The sequence below is a fragment of the Phocoena sinus genome, chromosome 17, assembly GCF_008692025.1.
Source record: "Phocoena sinus isolate mPhoSin1 chromosome 17, mPhoSin1.pri, whole genome shotgun sequence".
Classification (NCBI taxonomy): domain Eukaryota; kingdom Metazoa; phylum Chordata; class Mammalia; order Artiodactyla; family Phocoenidae; genus Phocoena; species Phocoena sinus.
In genome coordinates, this window is record NC_045779.1 from 160,188 (window position 1) to 182,572 (window position 22,385).

Consider the following 22,385-nt stretch of genomic DNA (forward strand, 5'->3'; position numbering starts at 1 on the left):
GCATTGAATCTATAGACGGCTTTGTATATATTATGGACATTTTAACAGTATTAATTCTTCCAGTCCATGAACATGGGATATCTTTCCACTTATTTGTTTTGTCTTCTGTTTCTTTTATCATGATTTTATATATTGAAAATCCTAAAGATTCCACCAAAAAACTGTTAGATCTAATCAACAAATTCAGTAAAGTTGCAGGATACAAAATTAACATACACAAATCAGTAGTGTATCTATAGAGACACTAACAATCCCACTTACAATAGCATCAGAAACCATAAAATACTTAGGAATAAAGTCAGCCGAGGAGGTGAAGAAGCTCTAAAGTGAAAACTACAAGACATTGATGAAAGAAATCATGAGGTTTTTGACTATGTTCAGTTAGCCATTATATATCTGAGTAGGAGTACGAGTCTGGACTTCACATGACAAGGTTGGTGCTGGATGTGAATTTGTAATCTTTAGTGTCCAGATGGTTTTTAGGGCATGAGCTGGGTCATTTCCTAGATCAAATGCACACTGAAAGGAGAATCTGTCACAGAATCTGTGTCTTAGGCACTCTGCAGTGGTTGAGTCACAGAGGAAGAGGCTACTGAGGGAGGAATTAAATCTAAGAGAGCATGATATCCTGGAAAGCAGCCAGCTATGACAGATGCTGCTGGGTTTGCACTGTGGAGGACAGGGAATATAGAGCCTTCTCAGTGGAATGGTCAGGCAAAGTCAAATTGCTGTGGATTTAGAGAGAATGTAAGGAGAGAAACTGAAGACAGCATGCATAGAAAATTGATTGTGTGTTTTGCTTTAAGGGATGTAGAGAACTGTTTGCTAATTCAAAGGAATTTGGAGATTGAGATTTCTTTTTTATGAGTGGGAATGAGAGCAGATTTTTTTATATATTGATGGGAAAGGCCCTCAGCAGGGGAAAGAGACGATAACTGTTGGAGTTGTGTCTGACTTGGTGGAAGGGGTTTACAGATGGAGGGGTGTCCTGGGTTAGGAGCACAGTTAGTCCATCCACGGACAGCTGAGAGGGCAGAGTCTCTTCAGGTGCAGGTAGATATATGTGGCAGTGGGAACTCATGCCAAGTTCTTGCTGATCACGTCTACTTTCTCGGTGAAATGGGAAGTGTCTTCATCAGCTGAGAGTAAGGAAAAGGAGATGATATTGGAGGAATGAGGGGAGAGAGTAGATGACATGGTCATGTAGTGGGGGAGTGAATGAACTAGGGAATTGCAGTAGGATTGTTCGGCAGGAGTGGTCATCATGAATTGAGTTTGAGACTGACTAGTCAGCATGGATTGAACCGTGGGGCTGCAGATGTGGAACAGAGTGTGGGATTGTCCACTGAGTATGATGAACCCCGTCAATAAAAGTCCTGAGAGTGATTGTGATATTGGACCATGAAATCTCGACTGGGTAAGGTCAGAATGAGAACGTGCAGGGTGTAGAGTACAAAGAGATGGGGTTGTACCATCTGATCGTGGACTGGGGAGAGGTTGGTCGAACACTTCTGCAGTCATGACACTAGGGGTCATGAGCTGAACAGGTAAGAATGACTGGTGCTCAGAAGTGAATTAATGGAGGGAGGCGGTTTGTAACCTTGAGGTTTAGAGGCTGACCATGGGTGATGAGTGGCTGAGGTGAGGTGGAGAACACGCAGTCTTGGAGGAGAGGACTTCAAGGAATGAGGAGGTTGAGGTATCAGAAGCCTGGCAGGGAACTGATATCGACAAGAATGGTGGCCTGCAGCCAGAAGATAAGGCCTCCAAAGAGTTGCTGGCACAGCTGTGGAGGTGCCTTCCCCGGGGTGAAGATGGTCTCTGTCCTGTCCTCCCCACCTCCTGGAATATAAGGGGGGTGCAAGATGGCCTGGAATCCTCAGCGAGGAGCAGGCCTGCCCCTTCCAGGCCCTTCATGCCTGTCAGGTGGAGGGGAGGGAGAAAAGACAGCTGCTTTTTAAGGTCCCTGCCTCAGGGGAGGAGCAGGAAGGTAAAGAGAACATGCGGAGAGGTTGAGGACACGGGTTTTGCTGGCGACTGAAGCAGCTCCAGCAATATGCACATGATTGTTTTCTTGTGATTTCTAAGCGATAACTAAGAGATGTCTATTTTGTGGTTATTCTTTTAAAGTTACTGCGTTGAAGTACTAAAAGAGAGGTTAGTGTGATTTGGGTTGTCTGTCTCAGGCATCAAACTGGAAGACTTTCTGTTGACACAGTAGGAGGAGCTTTACTGAACTGACCAAAAGACCCATGATTGCCACAGGATCGCTGTTTGCTGACCTGCTTCAGAAGCAGGGGAAAGGGTTACATGTTTTGGCTCATATGTGTTTAGAGCATCATGTTTTAGAGAGTTAAGAAAATCTCTTAGCTTGTTGTCTAGTAATGATTGAAGAAAGAGTTTCGCATTAAGTGTTTGATTTGTTGACGTGAAGTCTTACGAAAATGCTGAGAATACAGACATCTTGATAATCCTCCCAGGGAAAGATCACCAACTTTTGTCATAGAGGTTCAACAGGGGGCCTGAGGAAAATAAAACTGCTACTAAGGAAAAAAGCAGGTGTAGGTTATAGATTTTCATTATGTAGCATGAATATAGCAGTGATTAAAAGATTTTTTTTTTTTTTAACCTGATAAGGACTGGCTAGCAAGGATCAAGTTAAGTAGTTGGCATTTCAAGGCTGGAGAACACTCGTCCTCTCTCCCTGTGGTTTGCCCCACAGGGAAATATTAATTCAGTCTCTTTGGGTTTTCTTCCTTGTTTATTTTTATTTTTGATTCATGGCACTGTTTGAGGCATAACTAATGAAAGTCAGTGCAACATTGTTTTGATATTTGAATTATGTTGTCAATAATAAAGCCATATTACCACAGTCGTACGATCAAGTTTTTTTTCACAGTGTCTATTATATCTGACAGAGAGCAAAACTTGAAAATATTGTATACTATATTTATTTAAATTATTTTTTCTTCACCTAGTTTCTTTACCTATTATAGCTTATTAAAAATATTATAATGATTTTTTTTTCTGGAACTTAGAATGTTTTTGAATCTTTATTCTTTTTCACTTCATACATTGTAGAAATGTTTAGCCTTGTTGAATTGATGCCAGTAATCTTTTCAGATACAGTACCAATCTGTTTATTTTATATAAAAGATAGACTATCTTAATTTGGTTAGTGAATTTATCTTTTTTTTTCCCCACTCCACTGGTGTTTTGGATTTTATCTGTGACTAACTTAGCAGACTATATTGAAAAGAGTTAATTTGGAGGTTCCAGTCCAAGATGGCGGCATAGGAAGCTCCTGAACTCACTATCTCCCATAGACATATTGAATCTACAGCTATACTCAAGGCAGTTCCCTCTAAAAGAAATCCAGAAATGGAGAGATTGTTATACATTGGGCAAACGAGAAAGTACGCCCGTTGAAATGGGTAGGAAAGGCTAAGACATGAGACACCCTCTCACCATAAACCCCACCCCAGTGACATACAATCAGTAGGGAACTTGTAACTCCTACCTTCTCCGTGAGGAGCAAAGAGTTTGGATCCAATATCTAGCACCCCAGCTTTTAAGACTTTCACTGGAGGCACTAGCCCCCATAACACCCAGCTCTGAAAGCCAAAGGGGCTTGTGTCCATGAGACCCACGAGACTATAGCAAACATAGAAACAGTTCTTAATGGGCTTGCTAAGACTCCCCGTGGCTATTCCTCCAGGGCTCAGCACACAGAGCTGACAGAAACACTCATCTCCCAGTCTTTGCCCAGAAGAGGCCTATTTGCATATGTTAAAAGCTGCTGCCTGAGGATCAGGTTCTCATTTAGCACACATCTAGGGTGCTGACTGCCAGTCTCCTCAGAGATGAGGGAGGCAGCGGGTGCCATCTTCTTGCTGTCCCTCTACATCACTGTGGGTTGATGGTGTCTCCTAGAAGAGGTTTTTTTCACATGTCTGGCATTCTGGTAGCAGCTTTTGCTGCTACCACCCAGGAGAAACACTTCTTGATTGCCTGTCTCTGATGGCTAGCAGGGCTGGCATTTGTGGATCCCACAGGAAAGTAGCAAACAAAGAAGCAGTTCTTTTCTGGCTATTCCCAAAGGGCTCAGCTTAGAGGGAGTAGGCAGAAATGCCCAGCTCCCAGTATTTTCTTTAAATAGGTTTCCCTGCCTACTTTAAAAGCTGCTGACTGAGATTCTACCCTTTGGGACACTGATAGGTTTTGGTATACTCTCAACTTCTGGGAGCCACTGAGAACAAAGAAGGCAGCTTGGATGTTCACAAAAGTTTCAGAGAACCAAGAACTCAGGCCAAGCTGAACAATGAAAGAGAGGTAAGTGATTTACCTGAAAAGAGTTCAAAATAATAGTCATAAAGATGCTCACTGAGGTTGGCAGAGTAATGCATCAACAAAGTGAGACTTGTAAGAGATAGAAGATAAAGTACCAAACAGAAATCACAAACCTGAAGAATGCAGTAACTGCACTGAAAAATTCAGTAGAGGTGTTCAACAGCAGACTAGATTAAGTGGAAGAATGGATTAGTGAACTCCAAGACAGGGCAGCAGAATTCATCCAAACAGAGGACCAAAAAGAGAAAGGAATGAAAAAGACTGAAGATACCTTCAGGGACTTAAAAGACACCATCAAGTGGAGCAATATTTGCATTATAGGGGTCTCAGAAGGAGGAGAGAGAGAGAAACAGGCAGAAAGTTTATTCAAAGAAATAATGGCTGAAAACTTCCCTATTACGGGGAAAGAAACAGACACCTAGATCCAGGAAGTCCAGAAAGTTTTTAGTATGTTGAATCCAAACAGACCCACACCAAGACACATAAGTAAATTATTAAAAGTTAAAGAAGATCATCTTAAAAGCAGCAAGAGAAAATGAACATGTTACATACCAGGGAACCCCAGTAACACCATCAGTGGATTTTTAGCACAATGTTGGCAAACAAGAAGGGTGTGGCATGATATATCCAATGTGCTAAAAGGGGGAAAAAATGCCAACCAAGAATACTTTACCCAGCAAAGTTGTCCTTCAGAGTTGAAGGAGAGCTGAAGAGTTTTACAGATATGTAAAAGCTGAAGGAGTTCATCAACACTAATCTAGCCTTATAAGAAATGCTAAGGGACTTCTTCAAGCTGAAAAGAAGAGATGCTAAAGGTAACAGGAAACATGACAGAATAAATCTCACTGGTAAATGTAAATATATAGCTACATTCAGAATATTCTAATGATGTTATGGTGGTGCGTAAATCACTTCTAAATATAGTATGAAGATTAAAAGACAAAAGTATTTAAAATAACTATAACTACAATAATTTGTTAATGGATAAATAAGATAAAAGATGTAAATTGTGACATCAAAAACAAAATGTCAGAGTGGGGGAGAGTAAATATATAGAATTCTAGTATGCATTTGAACTTAAGTTGTTTTCAGCTTTAAGTAGACTGTTATAAATATAAGGTGTATTATATAGCCTTGTGGTAACCACAGAGTAAAAACCTGTAATAGATAACAAAAAAGTTAAAGAGAAAGGAATCAAAACACACCAGTATAGAAAATCAACAAATTAAAATGGAAGAGACAAAGAGAAGAAGAAAGGAACAAAGGTGTTACAGAAAGACAAAAAGCAATTAACAAAATGGCAACAGTAAATCCATATTTATCAGTAATTATTTTAGATATAAATGGACTAAATTCTCCAATCAAAAGACAAAGGGTAGCTGAATGGACTTTTTAAAAAAGAGGCCCAACTAAATGCTGCTTATAAGAGACTCACTTCACCCTTAAGGCCAGAAACAGACTGAAAATGAAGGGATGGAAAAACATATTCCATGAAAATGGAAACCTTAAAGAAAGCAGGGGTAGCTATGTGTATATCAGAGTGTATAGGCTTTGAGCCAAAAACTGTAACAAGAGGCAAGAAAAGTCATTTCGTAATGATAAAGTCATCATAATGATAAAGTCATCAAGAGGATATAATAATTGTAAATACTTACGCACCAAGCATAGATATATAATGCAAATTTAACATACCTGAAGGGAGTTAGAAATACAATAATAGTAGGGGACATCAGTACCCCACTTTCAACAATGGATGGATCATCCAGAGAATCAATAAGGAAACATTGGACTTGGACATACTACATCACATGCATTTAACGTACATTTACAGGACATTCCATCCAAAAACAGCAGAATATACATACGTCTTAAAGCACATGAAACATTTCCAGGATAGATCATATGTTATGCTATAAAACAAGTTTTATTAGGTTTAAGAAGATTGAAATCATGTCAACCATGTTTTCCGACCACAGTGGTTTGAAACAGAACAATTACAGGAAGGAAGGAAACTGGAAAATTCACAAATAGATGGAGATTAAAAAAACATGCTCCTGAACAACCAGCGGATCAAAAAAGATGTCAAAAGAGAAATAAAAAATACCTTGAGACAAATAAAAATGGAAAACCACATACCAGAACTAATATGAAGCAGCAAAAGCAGTTCTAAGAGGGAAGTTCATAGTGTTAAATGCCTACATTAAGGAAAAAGAAAGAAAGATACCAAATGAACAACCTAACTTTACACCTCAAAGAATCATGTAAAGAAGAACAAATTAATCCCAAAGTTAGTAGAAGAAAGGAAGTAATAAAAATCAGTCGGGAAATGTATGATACAGATTGAAAAGACAATAGAAAAGATTAGTGGAAATGATTAATGTTTAATGGTTTTTTGAAAAGCTAAACAAAATAGACAAACCTTTACCTAGATATAACAAAAAAGATAAAAGTCTCAAATAAAATTAGAAATAAGAAGGGAGTCATTACAACTGATATCACATAAATACAAAGGATCATGATAGACTACTATGAACAATTATACACCAACAAATTGGACAACCTAGAAGAAATGGATGAGTCCTAGAAACATTCAACCTACCAAGACTGAATCAAGATGAAATAAAAAATCTGAACAGGCAAACTACTAGTAAGGAGATTGAATCAGTAATCAAAAACCTCACAGCAAAGAAAAGTCTCGGAACAGATGGTTTCACTATTTAATTCTTTTTCATTTTCAATGATGAATTAATGCCAATATTTCTCAAACTCTTTCAAAAAATAGAAGAGGAGAGAACACCTCCAAATTCAACACCTCCAAACTCATTTTACATGTCCAGTATTACCCTGATACCAAAACCAGACGAGGACACTTCAAGAAAAGAAAATTACAGACCAATATCCTTAAAGAACATGGACACAAAAATCCTCAATAAAGTGTTGGCAAACCAAGTTCAACAATATATTAAAAGGATTATATACCATGATCAATTGGGATTGATTCTAGGGATGCAAGGATTGTTCACCTTCCACAAATCAGTCAACATGATACGTCATATTAACAAAATGGAGAAAAAAATCATATGGTCATTTCAATAGATGCAGAAAATGCTTTGACAGATATCCGCATCCACTCATGAAAAAAATTTCAACTGGGTGTTAAGGGAATGTACCACAACATAATAAAGGCCACAGAGCGCAAGCCCACAGCTGATACCTTACTCAACAGTGAAAAGGTCAACGCTTTTCCTGTAATATCAGGAACAACAAGGATGCCACTCGTGTCACTTTTATTTAACATAGTACTGAAAATCCAAGCCAGAATAATTAGGCAAGAAAGAGAAATAAAAGGCATCCAAATATCAGAATTAAAACTTGTTCACAGATGACATGATATTATACAGGAAAACCTAAAGACTCACCAAAAAACCGTTAGAAGTAATAAATGAATTCAGCAAAGGATACAAAAATCAGTATAGGCATACTTCATTTTATTATGCTTTGCTTCATTGTGCTTTGCAAATATTGTGCATTTTTGTTTGTTTGTTTTACAAATTGAAGGTTTGTGGCAACCCTGTGTTTCTATGCCATTTTTCTAATAGCATTATTTTAAAATTAAGGTATGTACATTTTTTAAGACATAGTTGTACACTTAGTAGAGTACAGTATACTGTAAACATAATTTTTATATATACAGGGAAACCAAAAAGTTCATATGATTTGCTTTATTGTGATATTAAATTTATTGTGGTGGTCTGGAACCGAATCCCCAATATCTCTGTATACAAAAATCAGATGCATTTCTATATGCTAACCACAAACCTATCCAAAGTAGAAATTAAGAAAACAATCCTGTTTACAGTTGCATCAAAAAGCATTAAAATACCTGGGAATAAAGGTAAAAAATATCTCTACACTTAAAATTATAAGACATTGATGAAAAAAATTGAGGAAGACAAAAGTAAATGGAAAGATATTCTGTGCTTATGGATTGAAAGAATTAATATGGTTAAAATGTCCATATTACCCAAAGCCATCTACAGATTGAATGCAATCCCTATCAAAATTCCAGTGGCATTTTTCACAGATATAGAACAAACAATCCTGACATATATGTGGATCCATAAAGACCCTGAATAGCCAAAGCAATCTTGAGAAAGAAGAACAAAGCTAGAGGCATCACACTTCCTGATTTCAAACTATATTACAAAGCAGTAGTAATTGAAAAGAGTATGGTATTGGTATAAAACACACATATTTCAATGGAACATAATAGAGAGTCCAGAAAGAAACCTGTGCATATATAGTCAATTAACTTACAACAATGGAGGCGCAAATATACTATGGGTAGATGATAGTCTCTTCGATAAATAGTGTTGGGAAAATTGTACAGCCACATGCAAAAGAATGAAACTGGACCCCTATCTTACACCACACACAAAAACAACTCAAAATATATTAGACTTTAATGGACGACCTGAAAGCATAAAAGTCTTAGATGAAAACATGGGTGGTAATCTCCTTCACCTTGGTCCTGGTGATGAAGTTTTGGGATTTAACACCAAAAGCAAAGGCAACAAAAGCAAAAATAAACAAATGGAACTACATCAAACTAAAAGGCTTCTGCACAGCAAAGGAAACCGTCACCAAAATGAAAAAGGCAGCCTATAGAATGGAAGAAACTATCTGCAAATCATATCTGATGAGGTTATTATCCAAAATACATAATGAACTCACACAACTCAATAGCAAAAATATCAAAGTCTGATTTTAAAAATGAGCAGAAGAACTGAATAGACATTTTTCCGAAGAAGACATCCAAGTGACCAACAGGTATGTGAAAAGGTGTTCAACATCAGTAATAATCACGGAAATGCAAGTCAAAACTCATTGAGATATCACCTCACGTCTGTCAGAATGGGTATCATTAAAAAGACAAGAGATGGCGAGTGTTGACCAGGATGTAGAGAAAAGGGAACCCTTGTGTGCTGTTGGTGGGAGTGTAAAATGCTGCAGCTACTATGGAAAGCAGTACAGAGGTCCTAAGAAAATTAAAAATAGATCTGCCATACTATCCAGCAATCCCACTTCTGGGAATATATTCATACAAAAGGGGTGCAAACTTGTAGTCACAGAGTGAATAAGTTAGGAGGATCTAATGTACACATGGGGTAATGTTTATTCAGAACACTACCTGTACAACTGAAATTTGCTGAGAGTAGAATTTAAATGTTTACATGAAAAATAAAAAGATAAATATGTGAGGAGGTGGATCTGTCAATTGAGTAAATGGGGGGGGGGTCCTTTAACATGCACGCATGTATCCAATCTCCACAGTGCACGCTGTAAATGCTTACAGATTTATTTGTCAAATATATCTCAATAAAATTGAAAAGAAAAAGAAAACAAAAGAAGAGTTAATTTGCATGTATTGTAGCAGAGCCTTCTTGAACCTTTTTTTTTTTTTTAATGTACGAGAGGTTTTTTACTAGAATTCTGATTGTTGACTAGAGGTCATGGTGTTTCCATTCCTAAGTCTGGTGCACCAGCTCAGAATTCCCTGCAGGTATTCTTGGAGCAGAGGTATCCTGTGACCCTATGACTGAAACCAAGGTGGAAATGCAGATTCTCTATTACGGTTTCAGATGCTCCCGCCTGTGGAGAACTCTTCTGCCTTCATTTTTACTCTTGCTTTCTATCTGTGAGATTCTAGGGCTTGGCATTAACTATATACTTCTTTCAGATTGTATTTTGTCTTTTTATTTTCTTCTCTCTAAAGAAATCTCATAAGATTGAAAAACAACATCTGGCAAGTAATTATCTAAACCATAGTTCAAAGAACACAGTGTTTTGCTTTTTTTCTTGTGTTTATTATAATGGGTTGGCCAAAAAGTTCGTTCAGGGTTAGGATTAGTTCTTTAAGTAGTAAGTATTCTTTTTTTTTTTGCAAACAAACTTTCATTATTCTAGTTCAGTCTTTCACAAACATACAATACAGAGTCTTATATGGTATAAAACAAAGGGAAACATCTCTGTCTATTCAATTTAACACAACACCAAAATAAAGCAATTAAGACTTTGGGGAATTAAGTAGTAAGTATTCTTGAAGAGGCAGTAGGTACAGCATGAGTCTAAGCTTGTGGTCTCTGGGGCCAGACTGCGTGGCATGCATCCAGCTGTGCCCTCTGCAGATGTCTCACCTGCAGTGCTGCACACTCAGTGTCTCTGTTCATCATCTGTAAAATAAAGATGACAGTAGTACCTCCTTTTGTGGTGTTGTTTAGAGGGGGTGTATAAATGAGTTACTTCATGTAAACAATGATAAGAAGGGCTTGCATATATATAAAGTAGAGATTCTTTGGCATATATGTGATTATGATAATTTTTAAAAAATTGCTGTTATATATATTGCTTGCACACACACGTATTCAGAAATAATTACTGCCTGTAGAAAAACAGCTACCTATAGGAAAACAAAGTAGTTGGTAGTGACAATATATATAATATGTTTTAAAGTAAGATCCTTCAATCATTGTGGAAAGAGCATAGGGTGCAAGTAAAAATCTAACAGAATCAGTAACACCAGTGACTAACATTTTTTGAAGATTTACTAAATGCCATACACTGTGCTCAGTTCTTTCTGTTTTCAAGAATGTTTCCTCATTTGGCTAGTTATACAATATTGGAGACTTTTCTTAACCTCTCTCTAAGCTCTGATTTTATAATGTATGAGGTGGGTATTGATGTCTGTTCTTTCTACCTCAAAGGGATATTATTAGAATAAAACGAGATAATGTAGTGAAATGATCAGTGAACATAATTTTATGAGATAATACATTGATAAATTATATAACATGTAGTCATAATGGTGATTAACAGCTGATCTTGATTTCTCTTAAGATCACAGATGTGTTAGGAGCTGCTGACTTCTGAGTATAGGTAGTTTACGAATTTTAAAAAATGTGTGTTTATATGAATTTATAATTTATCTACCTACCTATCTATCTGTCTAGTCATTGATAGGTCAGGGCTCTTGTGAAGTGCCTGTATGTCCATTGTTATGAATTGTCTTCCTGTCATACATGGAAGTTTTCTTCTTTGTATAATGTTGGTATCCTTGCTGTATGTTTATGATTAATACTCAATTATCTCTGTGGGCCAAGTAATGAGCCCATACCCAAATCCTTATTTGAGTGTTCTACCTATCAACAGTGTACAGGTTTTATTCTTGACTACAACTCTGAACCCATTTTACAATTATCTGTTTGCCCGTCTGCTGATCAGATTGTAAGGCCCACCGTGACATGGCTTATTGCCTTCTTTGTACCCTTGGCACCTGGTGCTTGGCTAGGTAGAGTAGGAAACACGTAATCAGGACATATATATGGAATAAGTAAACTAAGAAAGGATAGTCAGGAAGTCATACTGATCTCAGAGGAGCCCGTATTTCTAAGAATCAGAAAACTGATCTTCCGAGAAATCTTTAAAAAGGAGATTACTAACCTAGAAGGATTTGGCCTCTAGGAAGAGAATGTATTGCCAAACAAGTTAAAATTTGAATGCTTTATTTGTCCCTGATTGGAGGGTATAAAATATAAATGTACCAACTATTCTGAAGCTTTTCTTTTAACTAAGCTTAATACATTATAATTTGTTGAACAGAGGCGGGCTAGCAGAAAGACTAAATGGACTGCAGAATCGAGAGAGATCTGCCGTTTCTTTGTGGAGACATCAGTATCTTTCTTACCAAAGGACACTTTCAGGTAAGGCTTGCACTGGCATCTGTGAGTAAAGAAAATGCCAGTTAAAAGTATTTTTACATTAAAATATATGAAGTTGATCATCACTATTTTTACACCTTTTTCTCTAGGTGTCCAAAGATCTGAGTGGGAGGGTTCTGTATTACACCTTTTTCTTGCTCTGTCCCAGTAGCTTTCAGACTTTTGTGGCTGTGACCCACAATAAACAGTACATCTTACAGCATCTCCCAATACACACATGACATTCACACATATCACACACACACACACACACACACACACACCCGAAACAAACATTTAATAAACAACACTAAGCTCAGTGATGTACCAAAATCCTAGGCTCGTTAAATTGGTGCAGGACCCTTCTAATGAGTTGCAACATTACAGTGAATGAAGCAAATTGTCAAGCACAGAGCTGAGAGAGTGTCTTCTGGAGGCTGGACTAGAAAAATACCAAGACAAACTAGTGTGCCTGGGTGCCTGGACCGAAGGGAAAAGATGACCTTTTGTTTGGCTCATCGGCACCAAATAGCTTATTTGGAATGTTCCTTATGTTTTCTCTTCTTTAATTTGGGAATAGAGGGTATTCGTGGTATTTAATTATACCATGAATAAAAGACAAAAGCAAAATAAAACAAAAAACCAGAGCCAGAAATTAATCCGTGAATTTGAAAATATGAATGTGACCATCTCTAATAGATTTTTCTGTTAGAAGTCTCTATATTTAGGAACTTGGGTTTTGTTTGTCTCTTAGATGAATTTATTTTTCAGATCTGTGAATCCTCCCCTTGATGTCTTGTAATAAGTTGTGTCTTTTTCTTTACTTTTGATATAACTCATTATAAACATATATTAGGAGGAACATTTCACTATTTGATGTTTCGTTTCCTGTGTGGCCTGGCAGGAGAAGTTTCTTCTTTTAACATAAGAAAAGTTTTTTCTCATTTCTATATGTGTATAGCAACTGAATAAATGAGAGAAAAACTCGAAAATATTAAGTAGAGGTAACTCCCTGTCTCCCCAATCCCAAGAACTAAAATTTAGTAAACAGCTGAAATTCAGCGATGGATTTGTTAAAATATCTCTGTAATTAAACTCTCTAATCCTCTTAATTCCCCTGTCAAAAATGCATATAACTGTAGACCCTGGCCTTATGAACTGTGCTAATAATAAATCAAACTGCATGGGAAGGATGTACAGCTCTAGGATGGCCCTGGGACTTGATAGACTGTGGAAACACAGAAGCGCTGTCATTCTGAGGTTGGTTTCACTGCTGCCAGATCTGGAAGTTCAGAAGCAGCCGAGAGCAGCAGCTTCCCCTCCCCCTTAGGGTGTGGGTGTACCTTTGGGTTTGCACAGTACCGCAGTCAGAATCCCGTCTTCTTCTGTTCAGACTCAAGAGCGTTATTGAGCTTTGGTTAATTTTGAATGACCAGGGCACTGTGTCAGGCTTGATTTTTCCTTCTTCTGATGGGTTTGAGAAACCTAGGAGTTAGTAGTAATTTATGAACCACATCTTGGTTTTTGTTCTGAATATTAAGTATAGTATATCTCACTGAGTCTACCTTTATATCCCTCAGATATGAGAAATTATGGTTTACAAAATTAATCTGTAATTGTAGTAATTTAGCCTGAGGCCTTTCTTCACAAGTTTCCTATATTTGAGGAGTATTATTTAATTATTCCACAGTTGAGAAGGACATGGAGCCTGCTTACTAACTTGAAATATTTGAGTAGATGTCTTCAACACATCTTTCTGCCTTTTTTTTTTTTTTTTTTTTTATTGTGGTGCGTGGGCCTCCCACTGCCGCGGCCTCTCCCGTAGCGGAGCACAGGTTCCGGGACGCACAGGCTCAGCGGCCATGGCTCACGGGTCCAGCCGCTCTGCGGCATGAGAGATCTTCCCGGACCGGGGCACGAACCTGCGTCCCCTGCATCGGCAGGCGGACTCCCAATCACTGCGCCACCAGGGAAGCCCTTTCTGCCTTTTAAAAAAAAACTTTTCATTTGGAGGTAATTGTAGATTCACATTACACTAATGCCATTCTAAGAAATAACACAGTGGCTTCTTGTGCCCCTCACCTCGTTCCACCAAGGCTGACGGTTTTCCGATGTCTAGTACGCTGGCACAACCAGGAATTGATCCAGATACAATTCACCAACCTTATTCAGGTTTTACCAGCTTATACGCACTCGTGTGTGTGTGTTTTGTTCATGTAATTTTATCACCTGGGTAGATTCATGTGCCCATTACCACAGTCAAGATACAGGACACTCATCATCAGGATCCCGCGGACTCCCTTTTAGCCACCTCTTCCCACCTAAAGCCTCGCAACCACCAGTGTGTTCACCATTTCCATACTATTGTCATCTCAGAAATGTTCCATAAATGAAATAATATGGTATGTAACCTTTGGGGAATTGACTTCTTTTCACTCGACACCATTCCCTTGAGATTTATCCAAGTTTGTGTGTATATCAGCAGTTAGTTCCTCTTACTCTGTGATATGGATGTACCACACTTTGTGCACCTGTGGAGGGACATTTGGACCTTACAAATAAAGGTGCTGTGAACAGGATTTTGAGTGAACATAGGTGTTTAATTTTCTGGTATAAATGATCAAGGGTGCAGTTGCTGGGTGTTATAGTAAGTGCTTGTCTAGTTTTGTAAGATGTTGCATATTAATATCAAATATTTCAGTGAGTATCTATAACACATGTTTCTGGCTTTAAGAAAAAATTTTTTTAAACACCTTTCGTTTGTGGATTTCAACTCTTCTTTTCTTCCCTCATGGATAGCTTACTTTTCTGGGCTGTTCTATAACTCTTACTTATACCATTTAATAATCAGTTTTGTTTACCTTGTTAGTACCTTCTAGTACATTTCAATATAAAAGACATACATCTCAAGATTCTTAAAAGTTGAGTAAAGTTTTATGTGTGCCTATTTTCTTGGTTTTTGTTGTAGTTGTTTTTTGATACACTCAGGAGAGATTGAGCTTTGCTGTTGAAAGAACAGAGAGAAGCATGTGCACTGCACATGAAGGCCAGTATAGATGGGTGTGTTGGATGAAACACAGAAGAGAAGGCAGAGGGTAGACCACTCAGGGCTTGGAGGCCACTCTTGGATTTTATTGCAATGTGATGCCTTGCAAATATGCAATTTAAAATATGGCTGTAGAATAGAGAATTGTGATTATAGAAACAAGAGAAAAATATTTCCTAGATTTCTTTTCAGGAACCATTTTATTTCTCTTCTTCCTATTTGAGGGGAAACAGTTTTCCAACACTAGTTTGCCATTTACCTGGATGGCAATGGTCAGTTTCTATTAAGTGATATTCAGAGTATTTCACATGTTTATCATCTCATTTAATCGTCACAGCCGACCTTCCAGTTAGGTTCTCTGATCCTATTTTAGAGGCAGAGAGAATCTGGACAGGCAGGGTCCTGTGTCCTGGCTAGCAGGTGGCAGAGTCAGATTTATATCAAACAGTCTCCCTTGCTGGCCCGTGATCGTGGCCCATCTTGTTCTGGGTAGATTGCTGGGAAGGCAGATCCAGGCCCTGAGGACATGAGCCCATATTGTGCCCGACTTCTGTAGATGTGAGTGTAATGATTCCTTTGTCTGACCTCTGTTTAGTAACAGTGCAACAAATATTTTCACAATATGTTTGATATCTGTGTTTTTAAGACTAATAATAGTTACAGATATTCTTGGATGAAAAAGAAACTGAACTTCTTATACTGTTCAGGAAGAGTGTAAAGAGAAAAAAAAGAAAGAAGAAGTGCAACAAAAAGAATGATGGGTTTGAGATAAATTATTTTTCACAAGATTTTTGTTCGTAGAAGTTCCCTTTAAACTTCAGAAAGAAGAAGGGGGTGGATAAGAAAGGAGGGAAATCAGTGAAGTGCAGTAGCAGTTACTGTCGTCCAAAGCAGAATTCTCTCTGGATTTCCTTGTTCGTCACCTTGCTGCCATTGAACGTGTTGGCAGTGCTCGCTGAGGGCGTGTGTGTGAGCACTAGCCTGTGAGGACAGATGTACTTTAGGTTTCTGTGCACGTGTATGTGTTTCAAAGCAGTAAATGTGTCACCTCGAATTTAGATTGGTGGTATCAGAGCAAAGCATGAACCTAGTTACTCACATTGACATTAGCATTTAATAGCTTTTGGATTAAAAAGATTTTAATTTTTTTTTTTTTACCATTTTGCCACTGAGTTGTGGTCAGCTGAAACTTTGTAAAGTGTAGGCCACAAAATAATGTAAATACCTCTGTCCGTGCCTTTTGCCAGCATTGCTCACCAGCATCCTGATACAACCACATGGGAAATCTTGCGTCCACGTACAGTGCTAACCAGCCCTTGGGTGTCCCATATAGTTGGCAAACAGCCCCTGTGGGCTCACCTAGATGAAATACTGAGTTTCCCTAAAATATCAGTAAATTCACACAAGGCTGCCTATCTGCCAGAGAATAATTATTTCCTTATTTTTCCCACCGTGATTTTTTCAAAATTACATTCACTACCTTACTGTTTTCCAGTGCCACATTTTATTACACACTCCACTGCCAGAGCTTTTGTTGTTGTTTTGTGGGGTGTTTGCTTTTTATTTGTTGTTGTTTCCTCCTCCAGAGAACAATCTCTAAATTCAGGGGAGGGGAGAATTTGCTGTTCATAATTTCTCCTTGGATTTCTGGATGCCAGACTTGAAAGTTTTTCAGAGATGATGCAAGTAGGTGAGACACTGGAGTTTAGACTGATGTAGATAATACAAGTGATGGCTCCCACTGAATGCGCCTCCTGCCAGGCCCTGAGTGAGGAGTGCACACAGCCCTCAGAGCAACCCTGTGGAGCTGCACTATGCCTTCCAAATCCTAAAAGTATCCAGACATTTTATTTTCTAGTCCCTAGAGTCAGAGATTATTTGTTAAGTGAAGAAAGCTGATTTGGAGGCAGGAGACAGGGCCTTACTCTTTAAATGTTAAGTTTTTCACTGCCTATTCTTGATAAACAAAGGCTTTTTTGGGGGTGGGGGTTGTTTAAGGTCACTTCAATTAGCTAATTAAAAAACACTGATTCTGCTCTAAATTGTATTGTAGAAGGTAAGCAACCAAGCAGTTTCAGTGTCTTTTTCTGTGAAATTGTCACGTACATCACTTGTGCAGAGGGACATTTTTTATGTGCCCATATTTCTGTGCTAATTTTAGTTATATGAAATAAATGTTATTCTCCCTCACTGCTAATTTTCTGGTGCTTAGAATCTGGTGGTGGAGATGGGGTGGTGGCAAGAGACAGGCACAAGCAAGGAACTGGACACTTCATCTTTCGTTTATTCCTTCCACAGGTGTTTATTGAGAGCCTGCTGTGTCCCAGACAGTATACACCATTGTCACTACACTCATGGAACTTTCATTGTGTTGAGTGAGATAGATGATAAGCAAAGGAAAAATATAGGTACAGGTTGGCACAGTGCGGGATCTGTGAGGCATTGTGGAGGGGCGCTGTGCTGGACAGGCCGCGGAGGAGAGCTTCACATTTACAGTGGATGCCTCCAGTCTCTGTCTAGTTTCCAGGCCAGAATATCAAAGAAATGTGGCTAAAGAGTTATGGAATAGTGGTTTTGTTACTTATTAATTTTTGCAAGAAAAATCATAATTTAACTGAGATTTTGAATAGCCCATATTTTTCTTGTTTCTATCTTTTTTCAGTTTTATCGAGATACAGTTTTTTTCAGTTTTATTGAGAGATATTTCTCAGTTTTATTGAGATATAATCACTATAAGTGCAAGGTATAAAGCATAATGATTTGATATACATATATGTATCATCACAAGTTTAATTAATATCCATCATCTCATATGCATACAAAAGAAAAGAGAAAGAAAAAATACACTTTTCCCCTTGTGATGAGAACTCTCAGGATCTATTAACAACTTCCCTACGTACCACACAGCAGCATTAACTTAGTCACCGTGCTGTACATCACATCCCTAGTACTTACTTATCTTAGAACTGGAAGTTTGTACCTTTTGACCACCTTCCTCCAATTGCCCCTTCCTCCAACCCTGCTTCTAGTGACCGCAAATCTGATCTCTTTTTCTATCAGTTTGGTTTGTTGGTTTTTTTGTTTTTGTATGTGTGTTTTTTTAGATTAAAGTGAGATCTCATATAAGTGAGATCATACTGTATTTGTCTTTCTCTGACTTAGCATAATGACTTCAGGGTCAATCCGTATTGTTGGAAATGGCAGAACTTTCTTCTCTTTTATGCCTGAATAATAACATTCCAGTGTGTGTGTGTGTGTGTGTGTGTGTGTGTGTGTGTGAGAGTGTGATGTATACACACTGGGATATTTTATATATATGTAGTATATAAATATATATGTATATCTCTCTCACACTTTCTTTATCCATTCATCCATTGATAGATACTTCGGTTATTTCCATATCTTGGCTATTGTCAACAATGCTGCAGTGAACATGAGGGTGCAGCTATCTCTTTGACATCGTGTTTTCATTTCTTTCTGATGTGTTCCCAGAACTAGAATTGCTGGATCATATGGTAGTTCTAATTTTTTGAGGATCCTCCATACTGTTTTCCACAGTGGCTGCACCAGTTTACATTCCCACCAACAGTGCACAAGGGTTCCTTTTTCTCCACATCCTAACCAGCATTTATCTGTCTTCTTGATGATAGCCATTCTGACAGGTATGGAGTGATAGCCCATTGTGGTTTTGATTTGCATTTCTGTAATGATTAATGATGTCGAGTATCTTTTCCGGTACTCATTGACCTGAATAGCCCATATTTTTTTTGTTTTTGTTTTTGTTTTGTTTTGTTTTGTTTCGCGGTACGCAGGCCTCTCACTGCTGTGGCCTCTCCCGCCGCGGAGCACAGGCTCCAGATGCTGAATAGCCCATATTTTAAATATTTTTCCACTTGCACAAAATCATTATAATTGAAAGGTTTTTTCTTTAAAGGTTATTATTGAAATTCAATAGGGAGCAGTTTATTTGGTATACATTTTATTCAAGCAGAGAAATACAAAAGTACAATTTAAAGCTTTGGAAAATCTGGGATGCAACAGATTTTTTATTTTGAAGAACCTTTACCTTGTGAATATTTGCTTTCCTTAAATTATTATTTTGTGTTGAAATATATCACGAAGAAGATAATATAGAAAACGTAGCTATATACCGTAACAAGTACTTGTAAAGCAAGTATCCCTATAACCATCGCTACTCAATAGAAATAGAGGTTTTCTGTTAATTTCAGGGTTTTTAGTTACTAGCGAAATACAGTGTATTGGTGCCTCATCTCTTTGTTTTTTCATGACAGGTGGCCTTAATATTTTAACTTGTGTGTATTTGTTTTACTTTGTCTCTTATTTCTTTCATTCAAACTTTTATTAAGCAGCAAATGTGGGTTCATCACTGACAGATCTGTCATAATCTTATAATTAATTTTATCTTGCTTCCTTATTTAAAATTACTATTAAATATTTATTCTTTAGAAGGAAACAAAACAGTATTTTACACTTGAAGATGTTTTAATAATGTCTATAAAATTTTACTTATTGAAGCACATTTTGGAAAATCAGACAAAAGAAACAAAGCCAAAGGGAATAAGGGTTACTCCGTCAAGCTCTAAAGGAGGGTAACTGCAGTGAGTACTCCTGAAGAATGCTGTATTTATACAGTTTCAAGAAAAATTAAAAGATATCATGTACCATTCCTTATTCTGATGATTATAATCTTCAGGATAGTGCTCCTGGGTACTTCTAATGCTTTTAGATTTTCTTCACATTATGTAATAGTTTGGAAGTCTTAGTAAATACTATAAAATAAGTTGTACAAAAATGTTAACAAAGGTTATCATTGGAAAAGGTGTTGGGACAGGGTTTTAAAAAAATGTTCCTCTTATAAAAGAAGAAATTTGTTAAAGTCAAATGTATTATTTTCACAATTAGAGAAGGGAGGAGAATGTGAAATGGTAGAGAGTTCCACCCTGACTTTTCCTCAAGAAGTAGTAAAACTTATACTTTTGTGTCAGGATGTGAAAAGTTCAATAACGAGGCTGATTTTTCCAGTGAGACAGTTTTCACAAGGCAGAGTGTTAGTTGGCCCTTGCCCTCTAGCATAGTTAGCTCTGAGCACTCAGAAGCTTGGTTTCCGTCTCCAAGGCCACAGCGGGTCCCTAGGAACTGTTCCTTCTCTCCCTGCATGAACCTTACGTGGGCATCGCTGTGCCCCTGACACACAGGAAGCTTCTAACCTCCAGTGTAGTGGCGCCCGTGCAGCGGGGCTCACTCGGACTTGCTGGGAATTCGAAGCCAGAAATCTGGCCCCTGCCTCTTCCTCACTGCTTTGCAGGGGCTCCTCTGAGGCCACGGAGCCTCATGGGGTCATGTTCCAGACTCCCCACTTGAGTGGTCAGGAGAGGAAGCAGGAACAGCAGGGCAGCCTTTCCTGTACAGCGACAGCAGTGGAGCAGGAAGAGCCAGGACTTCATGGAGACGCGTGTGTCTCCTTCCCAGTCACCTAGTTTCTTAATCGCTTTGATGCGGTACTTTTTTATAATGGAAGAGTGTCTTGGGTTAGGAAACGTTAGGCTGATTCTTTCTACCAAAGCAAGTTAGTTGGTAAACTAAGATCCCTCAATTACTTGAAAAATAATTGTTAAAAAGATATATGATTTAGTCTAAGTCTTCTAATGTTCAGTGTTTAAAGCTAGGACATGAAGCATGTGGTTAGCTGTTCGTTTAATTTGGCTGACTTTTGTCAATATTTTATGCCTTTTAAATCTTTAGTTTCTGTGGGGACATGGGATTTTTTTTGATATCTTTATTGGAGTATAATTGCTCCACAATAGTGTGTTAGTTGCTGCTTTATAACAAAGTGAATCAGCTATACATATACATATGTTCCCATATCTCTTCCCTCTTGCGTCTCCCTCCCTCCCACCCTCCCTATCCCACCCCTCTAGGTGGTCACAAAGCACCGAACTGATCTCCCTGTGCTATGTGGCTGCTTCCCACTAGCTAGCTATTTTACGTTTGGTAGTGTATGTAAAGGACATGGGATTTTTGACATAATATGACAAGTTTAAAAACAATGCATGTTTGTTTAGATTTATGAAATGAGAATGACATGAAGCGGGTTGTATTTTTTAGTTCAGAGTCTTAGAAAACTCATTTAAAATGTTTTCTTAAACTCCTTGATCTACCTTACTTAACCACCCTTGGCTTCAAGTGAAGGGACACTGCTTGTGACCTACTCAGTGTGGGTCAGCCCCAGGTTGCTGGAGAGGTTTCACACAGTTCCTTTTCTTAACTTCCCCTTTCCTCTGGGTCAAGGGAGCTGCCTCTGGATTGTCTCCAGCTCCCCTCTGACCAATAAAACCAGAAAGCCAATTAGGGTCTAAGCTCTATTTCCCCCCCGCTTTTTTATATCCAGACCCACATTTCGGTACAGCAGTGGTATTTAATATTGTTCTTTGTAGTCATGGGCAGGAGGAATTCACATTAATACTCTTGAGTTATTTAAGTCAGGAAACAAAGTATGATACTAGTTTGCCCACTGTTAGAGATGTGATTTCATGTCCCAAATGACTATAATTTCCAGTGATCATTTTAATATAAGTTAACAGAAGAATAAAGAATTCATATGTGAATGAATTTCATAATATCAAGTTATTTCATAATTACGTTAAAAATAATGATGGGACCTGAGGAACAGAGGAAGGGATACTAATACCAAACTCAACTCTCTAGCTAACGTATCTGTCACCCCTTGGCTGCTTCTGCCACATCCATTTTTAATTCTTACGAGTTTTTCTACCTAAAAGTATATAAAATGAGGTTTGGTGATACAGCAGAATTAAATGATGCTTTCAGGTTCCCTCTAAATTTATTTAATCTGTGCTTTCTCCATTTCTTTTTACATGAAAAGAAAAATAGTAATTCTACAGATCGTTTTCTGATAGATATGAGCTTTAAAAGAATCTTCATTTCTGTTTTCTGTTGTAAATGATCCAAAAATAAGACTGCACCGTTAGCCCATTCTAAATGAATTATATAGTGGGTAAAACATGGTTCCCGTTGAATTCCACATGTGGTTCAATGAATAAAAATTCATTCATAGAGTTAAATTGGGACCTCATTAATGACAAAAATTATCTATATGTTCAAAATTCTGGTTTTAACCTTTAGAAAAGTGTTGATATTGGCAAGGCAGGCTTTTCTCTGGCTCGCTCAACCAGTTGTCGTTTTTATCCTCC

The 22,385-nt window shown here is 38.0% G+C and overlaps 1 protein-coding gene across 10 annotated transcripts in view; it reads left to right on the plus strand.

Moving 5' to 3' along the window:
* Positions 1-22,385, plus strand: part of SPIDR (scaffold protein involved in DNA repair) — a 344,503-nt gene that overhangs the window by 129,174 nt on the left and 192,944 nt on the right. For 9 of the 10 annotated variants that reach the window (XM_032609379.1, XM_032609381.1, XM_032609382.1 and 6 more), the window contains one exon: positions 12,010-12,110. In XM_032609379.1, coding sequence (XP_032465270.1) covers positions 12,010-12,110 — 101 coding nt within the window. Of the gene's footprint in view, positions 1-4,218; positions 4,333-12,009; positions 12,111-22,385 lie in introns of all 10 variants that reach the window. The other variant, XM_032609388.1, reaches the window with a different exon arrangement.